Source organism: Rhea pennata, chromosome 6, assembly GCF_028389875.1.
Source record: "Rhea pennata isolate bPtePen1 chromosome 6, bPtePen1.pri, whole genome shotgun sequence".
NCBI classification, from domain to species: Eukaryota; Metazoa; Chordata; class Aves; order Rheiformes; family Rheidae; genus Rhea; species Rhea pennata.
Genome location: NC_084668.1, coordinates 13069507 through 13088030, shown reverse-complemented (window position 1 = coordinate 13088030; position 18524 = coordinate 13069507). Strand labels below are relative to the sequence as shown.

The following is an 18524-nucleotide window of genomic DNA, read 5'->3' as shown; positions in this document are numbered from 1 at the left end:
AAATCTGTGCAAGGAAGCTATCTGCTGTAAGTACAACCAGAGTGCGCTGTGCCATGAGAGAAAAGGCACAGCTGAAAACAGAACACGCTTCTATGCACCTTGGCTACATGTATGTAAAGTCGCCAGATGATGCAAAAAAATCCAATTTCCTCAAGGACAAAATAAAGCAGCAAAACATTAGACAGGGTGGATAAAGGGAAAATATAGTCTGTAAGCACATGTTTCACTGTTGATTTCTGCCTCAGCATCCAGAGTAGCATAACAGGCAGCAGCAGCTGTGGTAGAAGGACAAAGAACTGGATGCGGTTTGGAGGCCTGCTTGGGCATTGCGTCGGAAGGGACTTGGCAGGACTGGAATTACCTACACGGAGGTAGCCCCCCTCTACCTTAATTTGTAGGTTTTTAATGTTAGGTGATTTCTGGACAAATACACTAATATGTTTCCTTGCATGGATATTCCTGTAAAAATGAATGCCTGTAGCAGGAACATTTTGTTGGCAGTAAATAATTATAGATTGGCTTTGTCTTTACTGCATGGATCTGAAAGAAAAACATTTATGGATTGCTCTCCGAGATCCACTGTCCAAAATTCAGACTCCTTTAATTTAGCCTCTGGAGTTATAATCTGGCCTTTGCCGTGTAAGTTGCAGCATGACATTTAGCTGATCTTGTAATCACAAGGCTGCAGTCAGTGGTAATGTCAGGCTGAAAAGGTTAAAACCTTCTCTGCCTTTTTGCCATTGTTCAGCTTCAAGTAACTTCTGCGCCGAGGAACTGGGCGAGGGTGGGCCTTACAGGGGGAGTGGTGCGCCCCAGCCGCAGCCTTCGCTTCTGGCGTGCTGGGCACTGACCTGTCCCATCAGGACTGCATCCAGCACGTAAGAGTTTCTGCCAGTCTGTTATTGCCCACTAATAATTAGAGAAGCGTAGCTGTACCTTTCTCCCACTTTTGGCAGGATTAGCTTCTGGATTTTGTTCAGGGTTCCAAAGAATGCACATAGGCACATTGTTCACCCGAATGCTATCCACACCAAACGAAATAGCGATTCCAGAAAACAAATGAGCTCAGTATCAAAAAATACCCACCTAGAGTCATTGAAATATAATTATTAAAACCTTTTATGTTAATCTACAGTACAATGTAAATTGCTCCTTTCCATTAAATTTTGAAATACACTAGATTACATCTTTTAAATAAACACAAACTTTTAAGTTCACTATTAATGGTAGCACAGCTATATTTACATACAGTTCTGGAATATTTCAGATGCAGTGTTATGTTCCAGTCCCTAAGTCAGTTAAATAACAGACTAAGTGGTGAATACTGCTCTTCCACAGGGTTCTAGACACATTTGAAATGTGAGAGAGCAAGAACTCCACTTATTCTTGTCTGCTTTTTTTTTTGTTTGCTGTGCGCATGCAGCTGATTCCAAGCAATTTGATACCTACATAATTTGGAATAAAGACTTTTCTTTTTAAATAAGTATTTTGACTGAATGTACAGAAATGAATAATGAAATACAATTCTTAGGAGTAGTGGTGGAAATCATTGTCTTGGCCAACCCTCCTCCTGTTAGGTAATACTGCACCTAATTTTGACCCTGACTTTACCTAATGCTGATGAAATACCGTCAGTGGTGGAAACTTCTCTCATGTGGTCAAGATCAGCTTTCAATGCAATCCATGCATGGCAAGCATCATACACCATTCTCCCGCAGCGCAATATTAACAAGTAAAATTCAGTATTTTCCTCCAGAGATTTGCTCCTTAGGGGAAGCCTATTTGTGCTTATACGTCAGCCAGAAGCAGACTGAGTCCTAAGGCTGGAGAGCAGAGTTAGGCCGTAACACTTGGTTTCAGTGCTGCAAAGAATTGACATGGGCCAGTTGACATGGGCCAGGCTTCTTCTCGTGTCCTCCATGGAGGAAAACCCAGAGCAAGTTCAAGCCACTGAGTCTCTCAAAGGACCTTGCACATGGCTCTGCTCAAGCTGGGTCTCTCCTGTGTGTCACCCGTGCTGGACTTAGGGCCGAGTGTGAGGAGTGCTGATCATGATGTTGGGCAGCGCGTTCCGCCGCTTCTTCCAGGAGCCCAGCTCCCTCGAGTACCGCCTGATCTGCCTGAACCAGTGGTGAGTCCGTGCCCGGTCGCTGTCCCGGAACACAAATGCCTCCCGCCTGATTTCAATGAGTTCAAAAGTGTCGTCACAGTCGGGATCCGTGGAGACAACGCAATTACTCAGCCTCAAGGGCTCCCTGAGCAGATGGAACTTCCCATTATTTTTGTCCCTGATGAGCACCAGCACGGCATCTTTCACAGGCCCTGGCTCAGCTGATTCCAGGCTGGACTCGGATACGCGCTTCATGTTCACCAGGAGGAGGACCTGCATGTTTTGGAACTTCAGGGTCTTGCTGCCTTTCTTCACCCACTGGCCATCAGGGGGCTGGGCCAGCTGTAGAGGCCCTTCCATCACAAATCGTGTCTCCTCCCGCAGCCAACCTACAGTTTTGAGGGCAGTTTCTCTCATCTCGATATTGATGACTTCTCTTTTCTTTTTGCTGTCCTGGCGAAAAGAGCGCAGGGTCCATGTGTTCCCTTCCTGCTTGGTTTTCATGTTGATGTGCTCCAGGTGGGATTCGATGCGGCTCTTGGCCTCCCGCAGGCTGCCGTGATCTGGGTGATACTCAGTGGTGGCCTTGATGATTCTGCTGAGCAGCAGTGGGTACTTGGTGACTCTTTGCAAAGGGGCCATCAGGAAGGACCTCAGGTTCATCCGCCGCAGTGCTGTGTTGTCATTCTGGGAAACATTGAGGAATATTCTGCAGGGATTTAAGAAGAGGGAATGAAACGGTAGCTGTTGTGCCAGCAGATGCTGTATCCAGAATACAAATGAACAATGTGGTGCTGACAGATGCTGAGCACCACAACACACCTTTGGTTTTAACAACTTTGTGAATTCTGTCTTCTCAAAAACTAACAACAATTTCTGTAGCTGTGCTCAGCTGCAGAGCAGTGACAAGGTGCCTAGGACACCAACATGTAACATCCTAACTGTCCTCTATTAAAGTACTAGAGTGTTTTTTCCCTAGTTTACACCGATGTAGGCCTATGGCAGATACATCAGTGTATATCAGATTACATTAATTTATAGCACCTTTCATCATTAGATTACAAAGTATTCTGAACAGGAATTTGGTAGTGTTATCGTTCTATAGCTGTTGTAGGGAAAACAGAGAAGTGACTTGCCCAACTTTGTCCAAAAGGCTGGGGCTAGAGATGGAAAACAAACTCTAGTCATATGTGGCTTAAGTCTGGTGTAGAGACTGAGAGCTGTTCTCAGCTGGGTGTTATCTGGTGAAATTTCAGCCCAGTGGTTCGTGGGCAAACACTGGTACCACAAAATGCAGTTTACAGCTGGGGACCAAGTGGATATATCAAAGACTGAATATGTTTTGGAGAGTAAATATCTCATTGTCTCAAAAACTCTTCACCCCCAAAGCGAGTAACTCATGAAATGACAAATATTAGGGAGCATCAAAAACTTTGATTTAGCTGAGCTGAACAAAAGCTTCACCCTCTGGCTGGTGACTTTCACTCCCCAAAACGTGAAAAAATACTTTCAGTCCTTTTCTTCTTACCAGTGCAACTTTTCTCACCTGAGCAACTCTTTCTCCTTTTCCAATGTGTTCAGCATATTCACAGAGGAGGACTGCTGAAGACAGTAGGTCTGAAAGGCTGGCAGCATATTGACAAACTCCAGAAAAATTTCGCCAATACACACGGTCATCAGATCTTCATCGCTCTGCAAGCACGCAACACAACCCTGCTGGATTAGCTCAGGAGAGGTGGAAGCACATTGGGGGTCCTGTCAGACCCTCCACTCAGTCCTATCAACATTAACTTACATTAACTTCTTTAGTGAATACCAGGCCAAAGATGGAGCTGTGCTCACCCTTTACAGTGGACAGGCAGTTGCTGCAGGTCTAGAGGTAAGCAGTATGAAGGGAGGGGAAGGAAAGCTTGTGTAACTGCTCATTCTGCTGCACATATGGAGACCTATGACACTGCCTCTGTGGGCTCAGCCAGGAATCTGGCCTCAGCAGAGTAGAGGCTCAGGGCCTGCTAGGCAGCAGGGCCCTTGTTGCCCCAAGGTCTGCCATAAGGTTAATGCAGCAAGGCATAACTTAACAGCACGTGAAGAACAAATGGGCAGGGTAGGCCTGTAACTCAGATAACAGACCTGGCATTAAACAACAGCTGCATTTGTTCTGAGTAACTGGACTGGCTGGGAAGCAGAGTCTCCTTCAGTTGTGCTCCTACCAGCTACTTTTAGACCTAAGTAAAAAATAAATGTCAGGGAAAAAATTTGATTTCTGGATGTGTAATAAAATAAGGAAAACAATACTAATCTGGTGCCACATAATGCTATTAGGTTTGTCTAGATGTATGCTGACAGGTTCTGCAGTTACTGCTCATTTCAGCAGCAAGAGAGGGAGCAGTTCTCTGGCTGCTGGTGGCCTTTCAGCACACTGCTGAGCTCTGACTGCAAAGGGCAATGTGGAGGCAGAGACAGGGAGAGGAATCAGGGAAACCTATAGCTGTTTGTAGGAGCCATTGTCTCAATAAATTATTCATGGAGGACATCATGACTGCATTACACAGCTGTCCTCTCTGTGCCAGGCATAATACAGTGGTTGTCAACATTGCCAGTTTTTGGGATGTGTGTTGCTCAATCTGACACACAGGGTTTTGGAGGGGGAGATGAGGGATGTGTTTCCTAGAGAACAAAACGTCTTGGCAAAACTTATACAGCAGCAAGTTGTGATTCCTCAAAGAAAGGAGAGAGTGGTGACTCTACCTGGTCAAATGCCCGATCGATCTCCTCCTGGAGTATCTCCAGGAAGCTCTCATTGAGGTCGATGAGCTCCTGGATGTTGCTGAAGACACCGAGGAGCTGCTCCTGGCTCAGTAGCCCAGCCGCCTGCATGGGAAGGTAGAACTCCTCTTTGATGATGCGCAGGTCCTCTCCATAGCTGGCCTCTGTATTGACAAACTCCAGCACAGACTCCTTGCGCTCTGTCCTGCGCTTGCAGCACTTCTCGCAGAGGTCAGCCCGTCTCTGGTTGCAGTTCTGTGCATCTGTCTCCACTGGGAGGTCCCTCTCTCCACAGTCAGTGCAGGGTCGGTGGGCTTCCCAGGCTTGCAGGGAGCTCAGTGTTTCTGCTGCCCTATTCCTCCACTTCCTGGCTGATGTCTGGCCAATACCACTGTCTGCCCTCGCCACCTCCACCGACCTTGTCCTAGTGGCCTCACTGGGATCTGAGTTGTCCCGGTCTTCGTTCACACCAACAATCCCACTGTCTGTGCTCAGGCTGCTGACGTTGCTCCAGTGGTGCCTGGAGCGGAGGGAGCCACGTGGCGCACGGTGTGTCTCATCGAAGCTGCCACCATGGCCAAGGTTGGCTTTTGCTACCACTGGACCTAAGAACAGATACAAATCATTAGAGGCTCTGCCAGCTGCACAGAAGTCACATGGGAAGCTCAAGCTGGCACAGCTGTGAGTCTTAGGAACCCCAGGGAAGAAGATTTGGTGAAAGCAGGGCTACGAGCCATCTCCTCTTCTGTTTTGCTACTGGGAAGAGGGGGGTCAGAAGCAAAGGACTTCCAGGTGAGGCCTGGGGCCTGTCACCCCTGAACTACCTATGCCTGTGAACTCATTTGGGCTCCCTCTACCTGCCATCTGCCAGCAGGGACAGAGACACAGCAGAATAGATCCTGATTTCTTGCACACCAGTGTTAAATCCAGAATGCCTCCCCTCCCCAGGTCAGCAGAGTTACTCTACATTTATGCCAGCACAGCAGGCCTCAACATCTGGCCCATCAGCCCCTCAAAGTGTGCAGAATGTGGGTACCGCAGTCCCGCTCCTGGCGGCGCTTCTGTGCGTGCTGCCGTGCTGCAGCTGCAATCTTCAGCTCCAGCTGCTTCCTCTTCACGGAGTCTGTCGGCATGGGGTCACTGAAGTGTGGCCGCAGCCGGCACTCTCGCTGGGCCTTGGCACTGTCCGTGCTCTCGTGAACAATGTCAGAGCTGGATCGGCGGCAGCCAGGGCTGGAGGTCTGTAAGAAAGGCAAGTTGGCTTGGGGTAGGGAGAGTGGACTCACTGCAGGGTGGGCAAAGCAGGGCCTGGTTTGCCACCACTGCATTTCATTTGCCAAAGGAAGGAAAAAGGAATTCATCAATGGTGTGGTTGTAAATCCAGCTCTGCTACATGACCAACCATATGGAAATCTGTCCTCCCAGGTCTCTCTGTCTTCCTCAGTTTTGACAGCAGGGATCCTTTTCCCTCTGCCTTTGTACAGCACTGAGCACAGTGGCTCTGTGGTGGCCAGCTCACATTTGTCAAACAGCCAGGAAGAAGTGAACAGCATAGCTCTGGCTAAAGACCCCAGAAATGCAAGGTCTAAAGCGGGACTGGGCCTGTCCTCTGGGGGAGCTGAGCTAGCTTGGCTCTGTTCTGTGACTATTTTGGTGCTTTGGGTTCAGGAAAAACCTGCCTTTTAACCTTACTTATGCTGGTGGCTTGACTAACTGGACACTGGAGAAGGAGCCTGACTGATCTTCCAGGCAGTGCAGCAAGGAGGGGCTGGGGACACAGGAGGCCTGTGAAGGAGTTATTGCTGGACTCCTGCAAGAGCTGTAGAGGCAGATAGGCAGAGCCACATAACTGACTCCTGCTTCATTAACTGTAATAAAAAAGGCATTAGAAATTTCATTTTTTTAAACACAGTTTGATTGATCATAGGAGTTGGGCTAACTTCAGTCTCACGCTCCCAGCCCGCCCAGTTTTCTACAAGGAAGGGATCCTTTAAAGCCTCTGACAAGAAAAAAAAAAGAAAGAAAAGAAAAAAGAAAAGAAGACAGCTCTTAAACAGATGCCCGAGGTGATGGGGGAATTCCTCTCCCTTACGTTCCCTGCAGCTTGAGCATCACTGGATGCCTCATTGCTTGGCTTGTTCTCCCAGGTCTCTGTTGCCATGGACATCGCTGTGTGTTGCTGGCTGTCCTCCAGAGGTGGGAGATTGTCTTTCCTCAGATCACACTGTCCTTGGGCAGCAGATTTGGCAGCAGTCTCAGCATTGCAGCTGCAGGGGAAGGAGCAGATTCTGATTAACATCACGTGTGCAGTACCTGCAGATCTTGACACAGATGAGGCTGAGCAGAAAGCCCAGGTTTAAAAAACTAGCTGCAACAGTTCAGGGAAAGTTCAAGCCGAAACCTAGACTGGCTGGCATAGATCAAACTCCTGGTTAATTGTAGAGCTGTGCGTGTGTTTAGAACTCTGAAGACAGCTCAATTATAGAAGCACAAATTGGCTAGTTGCACTCATGCCAGCATCAGTTTGAGATATCAAATCTCAGGTGTTCACATGACATTTTTTGTATCCAGAAAACAAGAAGTTCTTCCACAGGGACCAGAAAAAACTCCAAGCAGGTCATATACATTTTAGCTACTATTTAAAGAGATGTTGTCCCCACAGAAATCATAATGCTCATCTGGAAGAAAGTCACTTGCTATAAAACATGAGGATTTGAAGAGATTAGAGGATTAAAAGAACTTTCCCTGTTTTCCATCTCATATGATCCAAAGCCCAATGAAACCATTGAGTGGGTTTTTTGGTGCACTTAAGAGCCCTGAAGGGGCAGAGTCTGCTGTTCCCACCTGGTAACTGTGGGATGATACTCACAGAGTATCTTGTCTGGGGCTGACAAGGGCCTGGCCTGCCTGATCCAGGCAGCCCTTCGTTGTAGGCAACACCATCTCTCTAGTCAGAGAAAGGCTGGTGCTAAACCACTGACTCGACAGAGGAAGAGGCTGTAGTTTGTAACACTACTTGGGATTAATTTTTTTTTAACATACACTCTCTAAGATGCCTTATTGCCATGCATAATGAAGCCTACTTGGAAGAACATCCAGATTTTTCTTTCATTTGGGGCTTGCTTAATTTTTATTGGCTTAGATTCCTTTAAAAAGAAAGCCTTTCAGGCCTGGATGAGGATGCTTCCACATAGAGGGAGCCAGGGTCAGGAACATATTTCAGGTTATGCTTGTATTTTATGCTTAACAAAAGTCTCCTATGATAAAATGTGAAGACTTCACTGTAAACTGACGTTGGTAGGTCATACTGCTAGCGCACAATTCCAACACTGTCAGCTACAAGCACACACATGACACAGACGGGCATTTTCTTTACAATGAGTGACAGTTGGCTCTGGTAACAAACCAACAGCCTATACTGAAACCTCTGAAGAGGGAACAAATCTCCCAAAACACAAACTAGCTCTGTTGTCAGGCCAGAAAAGTTGGTTTGCAACTTTCCAGCTGATGCTTTTTCCATCTTTCTCCATTTATGCTTCCAGGTCCCAGCTGACACTTCCAAAGGATTTACAAGTTTATAAAAGAGTATAGCCATGGCTGTGCACATAACACTGCAGCAACGGCAGAGAGTTTGCAGGAGGCTCCCAGCTTTTACTTTTTGCTTTGCTACTTCCCCGCCACGTGGATTTGGACATGTCATTTCACTTCTACAGGTCCCTTTTTCTCTGCCTATATTACAGACTGTATTAGCCCCCTTACCAGGCTGCAGTAAGAACACTGCAGACACACACACAGCAAGGCCGAGGTCCCACGGTACTGTCCTGCGGCTGATGTGGTTTGAGAGGTGCCTGTCTCTTTCCTCCTGCCTGTCCCCAGCCGTGGTTGGAGGTATCCACCCCTTCAGTTGGTCTGGTCTAATTGTGTGGCCATGATCTAAGATCAGTCTGTGAAATGATACAGGTTTTTTAAAAAAATACCTTCCCTCATAAGCACTTATTCCCAACCAGTTCATTTCATTGATGCTGTTTTGAGTAAGGTCCAAACAGATCAGCGTGGCACAGCTGAGGGAGGAATGGCAAAGAGTAAGGAGCAAGAAACCTCTTGAAGGGTATCTGCCACTGTCAGCAAACCATCATTTCCAAAACCTGCTCCTCCCCAAACATCTTCTGGTTGAAATACACAAAAAGAAGGGAACATGCTGAAACATGGAAAGATGATAGGATGTATCCAAGGTCACTAGCAGAGCTCAGAACCGGAATATTACCTTCTCCTCTTGATCATACCACCTCCCACCATACAGCCCATGCTCTCAGAAGAAGCAGCTCAGCTTTCATTTTGTCATTTTTATGGTGCTTCAAGACCATCCATTGAAACATGGAAAGTGCTCCAGAGTATCACCACTCCTCTAAGTGAAGCTGACAACAGCTTTCCACAAGTAAGGTCTGGGGACCATGTGCCATTGGTTACTGTGGTTTCCATAAGCCACATGGATATTTAAAAAGAACTCTAGACATGATCTGAAGTGGGAAATAAGAACCAATACCATCCAGAGAGCTGAGTTATGGAAGAGTGACAGGTTATTATCTGAGAAATTAAACCCACTCCATGGTCGGTCAGTTAGAGGTAAGAAAGGCAATGATGGCAGAGCCCAAGCTATGTGTATAGAGATTTGTTCAGCCCTGACTACTACTAGTTGTGATTAAATGTCTCCACAATAAGGTACTGGCCATGCTGTGTGCAGATTAGTACTGCCACTGGAGAGCAGTTGCTGTGCACTGTACTGCCAATGTGATCAGGAGGATACAGCAAAAATAAGGACACAGCAGTTTTATAGAACCAAAACTTAGGGCTGCTCTTTTTACCTTTGCCCCAGCTTAGGAGGGAGAGGGCAACATGGCCAAGAAAAAGAGATATTATCCCCTTCCCACCTGCAAGCAGAAATCTGAGCTGCCATCAATGCCTGTTCAAGCAACCCCCTCTGCTCCTGCACAAAGCCGCAGAAAGACTGGGGGACACAGGCCAGCTTTAAGCCACCTTTCTGCTCTCCCAACTCTGCTGCCAAGGGCCCAGCTACTTGGGCTTATCTGACTTCTTCCACTTGTAGGTGGTTGTACAGCAGTGCTTCTGCTGGCATTTATAGTGGTGATCATTTGAAGGCTCTGGATGGAAAAGCAATAGCTAGTGGCATTTACATTATTCTTTTGGGCATGTGGTCTGTCTGCTTTCACCTTCAAGCCCAAAATGATCCCAGATCCTCCTGTGTGGCTCCTGTTCTTCTGTGGGCTCCGGAAAGGTATTGCTACTGTATGTCTGGAGACTAGTAGGCCCCTTGGAGACACAACCATCCCCTTCTCTCTGTCCTTCTCTCTCCTTTCTTTGACCTTATCCCATAGGCCGTTCTTTCACCATATCCCACATCACAGAATTTCAAGTCCACCATCCTCACCTTCACACCAGTCTGACCTGGTCTTCGCTTCTCTTTCCCCAACCAGGGCCCTTCCATCACACCATCAGTGACAGTCTTCTAGGCCAAGTTAGATGTTGCTTCTTTCCTCTCCCTGCTCTCTCAGACTTCCTCTCCCTTTTCTATGAAATTCTTCCTCCAGCTGTACAGTTTTACTTCTCAGCAGACCCTCACTGATGCCAGCTTCCAGCCTACCATGGTCTCTGTTTATCTGAGCCTTAAAACTGAACTAAACTCACTGGTTTCTGGTATCACTCAGATGACCTACACAATGGTCTAAACTGAATTTACTTCGGGGTTTCAGAGCATCTTTTCTTTTACTCTTTCTGCACTATTCATATTCTCATCTCTGACTCCCTGTGTGATGGTCTCTCCTTCCACCATCCTGCTATATTCCCTGGATACCATTTTTTCCTTGTGCTCTGCCCTCTCTGCCAGCTGCAATTAATTGACGGCAATTGGCTTGTGGCCACAGATTGCCATCTCTAATGTCAAATTTACTGCCCCTACTCCTTACAGTAATGTAAGGATAATGGCAAAAATCCTTGCTGAATCCCTTGGAGTGCCTGGCATGCTTCCTTTTGTGGGATCAAACCACTTCCTGGGATAGGAGTTATTCTGGTTGGGGATGACGTGAATTTTTCCTGTTCTCTCCAAGACACATGGTAGGTTCAGACCAGCACTGGGAGAGCAGGCTCTTTCTGAAAGTCCTTTTACATCTCTGGGCCATCATCTTTTTCTGAATCTTGAGGCAATAGAGGCACTGGGTCTGTGCTGTATGACTGTAAATGCATCTGCTTTCCTTCATTATCTGTATGGGATCCTTCATAAATGTATCGTCTTCCAGACCAGTAGTTCTCAGCCCCTCCTGACTCTCTCTAGCTAATGGGAACATTCTTGTCCCTTCCTTTCCTGATATTTTTCTTCCAGAATTGGGGTTCTTTACTGTGGGAAGCTGTGGCTGTACCCACCATCTTGGTGTCATCCCAAATAAACCCAATCACTCTTTTTCAGAAAGTCTTCTTCCTCGGTTGTGTCTTTTTTTGCTTTTGCAGGTTTTTGTTATCACCTTCTAACTCTGTTTCATAGACAAGAGTCCCTGGTTCTCACCTATCCTTATCCTGAGCTCTTTGCTACTTAAACAGGTTCAGAAAGTGGAATATATATTAAAATGCCTAGATCTCAACAGCCCTTCCCAGATGGGATTACAACCTCAGTTACAGGTATCCAGTGACTCACGAGGGGATTAAAGCTGCCATAATAATAAAATTACAAATCAAACAAATGCTCACTGCTCATTTAAGACATTTAAATGAGTTATAAATAAATAACTATGAATTACTGGGAAGACAATTAATTTGCCAGACAAAACTGCTTTGTAAAACTGTAACATATACAAAACCACCAGAAAGAAAAGACAGTCTCAGCTTTCTTATTCTGTGACACTCCATCACAGCATCTATATCAAAGCTTGACCTTGCTCTTGCTGAGCTCAGTACTTGTGGAAATGGGATTGAATGCCTAGTTTGGCTTATTTCATTGGAGATCTAGAAAAAATGTAGCCTGGACTCCAGTGAGTGTAAATTGATATAAGACCCCAAAAGCCAAGCCTCTGCATTTAGAATCAGGTTGAGCTATGAATGAATCTTCAGTCAGTTTACAGTCTCAGGTGAAAATGATGGAAAAGTGAGAAATTTCTACCTAAAGAAAACTGGAATTAACCATTTGTTTGCTAACAGATCTGTTCTTCTACTGCTATCCTGAAAAAATGACAGCCTTTACCATTACTTGTTACTACTATCTAAAATAAACAGGCTAGGGTGGTTCCTCTGATAAAACAATCTCTCTAATCATGGAACCTCTGTCATTCCTGTTTTCAGATGAGTTCCCATTTTCATGTTAATAAAACCACCTTACATTTTTTAACTAACTCAGGTCAGGGGACTGGGCAAGTGCACAGAAACTGAAATGACTGAGGATATTAAAAGCACAGAAACCACACTGAGATGATAAAAATTCCTCAGCAGAAGGTAATTGGAGACTAGGAGAGCAGTAGGAAGAAATACCATACGCACTACTTCTTGTACACTTTCCTGTGTATGCACCTCTGTCTCTGGACACTAGTCAGACCTTTGATCCGCCTAGAGATAACTGTTCTTACACTCTTACTCACAGACCGAGTTATTTGTTTCTGTATATTTCATTTCACATCAACGATAAAAATAGCCTAGTCAATGAAAACAGTTGCATACCATACCTTTCTCAACTATTTCATCAGCTTTTCATGCTCTAGCACTGCAGCACAAAGGCTAGACTGGGCAGCTGAAGGAAGCATTTATGGCTCTGACATCACCTAATTCCCTTTGGATTACAAAATTGCAGAAGTATTTCTGCTTGTCACTCTGACTCTGTCTATGCAGGCAACTTCAACTCCAAAAAATGCCTCTAGCTGACTGTCATTCTTGTGCAGAAGTCTCTTTCTTCTAAAAGCTGAGTCCAGCTCTAGCATTCCAGAAATACTATCCAGTGTTCAATGTTGGAGCCCTGGCATTTCATATACCACATTTGTGAATGTTGGAAGTCAAATGTAATTCTTGGAAAAGTCAGTCTCAAAAGCCAAGTTTATGGAAACAAACCACTCCACCAACACCTACTCCTCCTCCTTCCATCAGCCTTATCTAGTGATTAACCAGTGGTAACTACTCCAAATTCCTAGCTCCTCTTCCAGAATTTCATTGATTCCTGTTGGGCCATCTGCTTGTTAAGAGAGGGATTCCCATTCAGAAGGCAGAAGCAGGACTGCAATGTCCAAAACCAGGCTGGAGGAAGCAGTCCTTGTGAATGCCTTATCTAGAGAAGGGGAAAACCCTGGGTGGAGAAGAGGGAGGAAGACATTATGGAACTATTTTCAGTTACTGTTTACACTGTCTGAGTTGGCAGAGGGATGGTATTTGCAAGCACTTTCACTCATTTTCTGTGCTCGTCTCCAGAGGGTGGTGAAAGACAGAAAAAAAGGGGAGTTTTGCTCACACAGCCATCCTACTCATTAGTTTGCCAGTTCACTACTTACAGGCAGTCAGTGAAAATGCTCATCATTTTATGTCTCACCACTTGAATTCACATCCTGTGGCGATGGGACCAGACTCTAAATTTTTTTTTCTAGGGGCTTATAGGAATACTTTGTACCTCTCTGCTTTCTCTACTTTTAACAGACATTCATAAAAAACATCGATCTGTCAGCAATTTATTATGGAAATAAAATGGGCAGGAAATTAGGGCATCAGGACTCCTATTGGCTGCTTTCTGGACAGGATTAAGGTGCACAGAGGTAAGTATTAATGAAAATGCTTTTTGATGCTTAATTCCATGCAAAGATGGAGTTTAAGCTCAAGGGCATAAAGACATATCCACATAGATATTGGTCCCTAAAATTAAAGGTTCTGTCTGCAGGGTGTTCCAGATACAGGAGTTACATGTACATATCAGGTGCTTTTAGGTGACCCCACAGACCATGTTACCTTTTCTTAATAAGTTCCAAGGCTGAACCTATGAGTTCATCCTTCATTTTTTGTAGTTTAGCTCCATAGCTGGATAAATCTGTGGCTTCTAACAGCAGCGATGAACAGCAAGATGACTGGCCTTCAGAAGCTAGCGTCTGCCCTGTAAGGTGGAGGACATCATTCAGTTGTCTTGTCTCTCCTTTCTGCTGCTTACCACTGAAGGTCTCTTGCCCAGCCCTGCAGATCGCTACTGCCTGCAAAGGTGATCGTGGAATTGGGCTAGAGCAAATGGGGACTGGGGACCTATCCAGGCTGGAAATTTGGTAGGTCATGTCCTTCACCTCAGGGCTGCCCATCCCCAAACCATTCGACGCAGCTGAATAATGGGAAAAGCCACTAGAGATGTGATTTTCATGGAACACGTCATCCTCCTCCTCCACTGTGACTGTGGCTTCATTCACAGCTTTGGTCTCCAGAGCTTCTGGACAGACATTTGTGTTGTTCTCCTCCTTGAGGGCCTTGTTTGCAAGAAGTGCCTTGTTTGAGTATTTTGTTGGCTCACTGCTGCTGGCAGATGAATTTGCCTCCTTACTTCTCATCTGTTTGAATTCCTCGAAGGTGGGGATGTAAAGTCTCCCTTTGCAGCGGCCTTTCTGACTCTGCCCCAATGTCACTTTGATGTTCGTTTCCCCATTGCACTGTTTCAAGCATTCTGCTGTTCTGGATTTGACCATCTCATAACTTTTCCCAGCATCTTGAAGGGGTAAATCTGGGGAGCTGTTCTGCCTTTGGAGCTGAAGCCTTCTCCGAGCCCCCTGCTTGATGTCTTCGAGACTGGTGATTCTGTGTGCAAAACATAGACTCTGCCTCCCTGTGAGGCTGTGCCTGAGAGCAGTGCGTTCCACTAACACCGTGCAGCAGTTGAGAGCACAACCATTTCTGTACTGCCAGCACGTCTGGCATTCAAAGAACTCCTGGGCCATCAGGTCAGTCAGGGCTGCCTGCGGGCACACTGGCTTGCTGGGCTCTGCCACCTTGGTGCTGTGCAGTCTCAGCTTCTCCTTTAGTTCTTTTTTGGCATCCCTGTGGAGAGCTCTTTCCTCTGCAGATGGGAAGAGCCACTGAGGCACTTTGGCAAAGGGAGACAGAAGCACATTCTGTGCCGACTGTGATGTCTGTTCAGCACAGAGAGAAAGCTTCCTCAAAGAGTCTGATGCACTTTGCACCGGAGCTGCATCCACACAACCTTCTGACGAATGCCTGGTGCCTTTATAGTGGAAAATGATCTCATTATCCAGGCTCTGGCATTGGGAATACAACCCAGAGTCAGCTACTGTTGCCCAGTGAAGGTTCTCCACGCTTCGATACATCCGTTTTTCCACAGAACTGGCCAAAGGCGCCTTGCCTGCATGGCAGGAGTCTAGAGTGTGGTTGTCCCCAGAAAAAATCTCAGTGTCTAAGTTCTTTAGTGGATGCATGCTGCTAACTGAAAAATCCTTTAAGCCATGTTGTGCATAGAGCTGATTATTTTGGCAGCTCAAGATCACCCGGCAGTTTTCCTGTCTCTCATCAACACTGATGTATGTCATAGCAAATGTACATGCAGGCTCTAAGACACTGGTGTCTAGGGGGAGAGGAGGGAGCTGGGGTGTTGCTTAGATGCCAGTCAACGTCCACAGACCACAGACAGCAAAGTATGCTGCTGGGTACTCACATTAGAGAGTTCTCACATGGGTCGAGTCACCATGCGCAGACCTGTGAACGGAAGGAAAGATGGGTTACTGAAGCAGCCTGGTCGTGGCTTCCAGGATGCAATAGCTAGTCTGCTTCCAGGGAATGCAGAAGCCAAACAGCCAAATGCGTATAGACAGAGCTGCATAACTAGGTGATGTGCTGCAGGACTAGAAGTGGGGAGGGTCTTTTCCACCTCTACCCAAGCCAAGGGTGGCTTGACATGACCCGTTTTAATTTTGGAGCAGTTCTTTCTACCATAAGCTATTCCGTCACAATAACACTGCTCAACTGTAGTAACAGATACCTCAGAAGCGTTTGTTGCCAGCCCAGCTTATTCAAGTGGCAGCACTAAGGAGATGGGAGATTTACAAGAGACTGAGGTTCTTTTCTTCAAAGAAGTTGCAGACAGTACTGTGAGGAACTGAGGAGGAGGCTGGGGTGAGAAAGGATGACGTGACAGTGTGGTCTCCTTGAAGACCACAAGGGGAAAGAAGCAAGGTGAAAGAAGGCTGACTGATAGTGGTTTTGTCCCTGAGACTAACACTGCAGCATTTTAATGCTCTGATTGATCCTTCACATGGGAGGTGCAAGTGTTTTCATGTCTTTTCACTGCAGAGACTGAGGTGCCTCACTGATTTTCATGAATGTACCCTCCTGACCCCCTTAGCAACAGGCCTGAATGATCAGCACATGTTACAGCTCTGTGGAGGCACAAAAGGAGAAGGTATGGTTTCCAAGTCTGTTCATACATGCTGCGTTCAGCATCGTAAGGCTCAGGGGACCCAGCTGACTGAATCCCATGTTCAGAGAATGCAGATAGGTAAAATCCAATCAGATAGTTAAAATCCAATTTAAATTCAGTGAAAGTCAGCAGGATATAAGCTAAATGTCTAAGTCATCCTTGAAAATGGAATGAGCCATCTGAATCAGACAAGCCTCCTTGCAGTGAACTAATTTCTCCTCCTAATTTTCTTAAGGATTTAGGCCTCAGGGACTTGCCCACAGTCACACAGAGCTTGTCTGCTAGAGCCTTGTCTAATCCCTTGGCATCTAAAGGCAAAGGCAATGAGTGAGGAGCCTACATACACGAGGAAAGAACAAGATCTGCTAGGCAATATGGTGCTAGCCTGAGCTTCATAAGACAGCATAGAGTCGGGATGGAGGGAAGGGTGTTCTAATAATGAGACAGGCAAGAAAAAACAGGTTGAACACGCAGGAAGAAGTTTTGGTAAAGCTAGACAACAGGATCATATAAGTTGCAGCCCAGACTCTTTGCTCTGTAGTGGGCATGGGTTGTCTACACACTGCCAAGCATTGAGGGAGCACAAACATTTTGGCCAGGAGGAAAACAAAGAGACTTGTTACTCTCTGAGGGCTAAGTCATCTCACTTATCTAACCATGTGAGGCAGCAGCGGGCGTCTTCCATCTGAGGAGAAATCTGAGGCAGTGAATTGCCTGGGGCCATTCCTGGTCATACTCTGGTAGCTTTATTCTCCCCTCGTTTACAGTGGTTCAAGTTAATGTACCCCCCCAACACATTAATGAAACTTTCTCTAACCTAATCCATGAGAGGGAAGGCAGAGTTGCTCCTGGGGATCATTGCTGAGAGGAGGATAGTACTGCAGTCCTTCATAATTGCTAAACATGAATATTAATTGAAACTAGCTCTCAAGGTGCAGCTGTTTCCCAAGACGTCATAGGCACTTCTCACCCACTCTTCTCAGGTTGAGACTGGTGTTTTCATTCTTCATGGCTCTGAAGGAGCCCGCAGGCAACAGCAGAGAAACATGAGGACCAGGACTTTCTGTGATCATAGGTTAAAACATGATCTGTCAAGAAAGAGAGAATGAGATGATATGAGAGCCAGACATGGAGTAGGGAATAGGACTCCTCGTTGTGCTGAAAGGCTCCTGTGAGAAAGTATTGTTATGAGAGATGTCACGGCCTGTCAGGCAGGCCTGTGATCTGGTCACAACTGCAGGACTAAAAGCCACAGTGGGCTTTCTGCACTCTCCTTTCAGATTCAGTAAAAAGAGAAAATGACCCTTGCTGCAGTGATAACTGCAACTAAAGCAGTCATTGCCCAAGGCAGTGAGCTGTACAGTAAAGCCTGAAGAGAAACTAAGACCACTGTGAGGTAGGTTCCCAGGCTAACTCACAAGGATACATACTTGTTTGGTGAACTCTGTGTGTCTGTGTAAAAGAGAGACAGCCAGTGAAGAAAGAGCAAGTGAAGAAAGAGCACAGACAGGTGGAGAAGCAGTCATGAGAAGAGCAAAGAAACAGAGAAATGCTGAGGCACAGAAATGACTGAGTGCGATCTGTCTTTTGCTACTTCTTTCAGTTGAGTCCAGGACTTTGCATGCTGTCTTCACAAATAGATGAGGCAGCACTGAAAATATGACTCACTTGTGTCATCACAGTCTTTCTTCGGGCAGAATTTCACTGCCAAGCCCTGTAGCTCTGACCCATCTTTGAGCTGCAGGATAGCTACAGAGACACCAAGCTTGGGTGGCTGCAGCTCACTCTGCCCCTGCCTGCTCAGCTGCATGGCACAGACCTGTCACACCTCATGGCATTTGCATCCCTTCAGCTGACCTCTCTGTTATACAGGGAAACATTTGCACTGCAGAGACTGATTTCCTGAGTGGATGTGGAACACGTTAGTGTTTGTGAGCTCTGCTGGGCAACAGGGACCCACTGCTGCTTTGTCAGGGCAGGATTTTTTGGAAGGACACGTGTAGGGGAGCGGCAAAAGTTGCTTTCACCAACGGAGCAGCTGGGAGAAACTTCCTACTTAGAATGGTGGAGTAGGTAGAGAGTGAGAGACAGAGAGGGGGAGCTGGAGGCAAGATTGCAGAGTGGAAGACCCAGAGAAGACAGGAACAGACAGAGTGTATGTGCGAGATGGCAGGAGGGAAAGAGAGAGACTTTTCAGAGGAGTTTGCT

The 18524-nt window shown here is 46.3% G+C and overlaps 1 protein-coding gene across 1 annotated transcript; it reads right to left on the bottom strand.

The window, feature by feature from the left end:
- Positions 1-1802: 1802 nt before the first annotated feature.
- Positions 1803-18126, bottom strand: LOC134142105 (uncharacterized). Its single transcript, XM_062578872.1, has 8 exons — positions 17985-18126; positions 14813-15464; positions 13859-14719; positions 6969-7143; positions 5913-6117; positions 4859-5481; positions 3657-3802; positions 1803-2819 (listed from the first exon to the last, which is right to left on the bottom strand). The coding sequence occupies exons 1-8, from the start codon at positions 18124-18126 to the stop codon at positions 2024-2026; spliced, it is 3600 nt and encodes a 1199-aa protein (XP_062434856.1). The 3' UTR covers positions 1803-2023.
- Between the last annotated feature and the right edge of the window lie 398 nt (positions 18127-18524).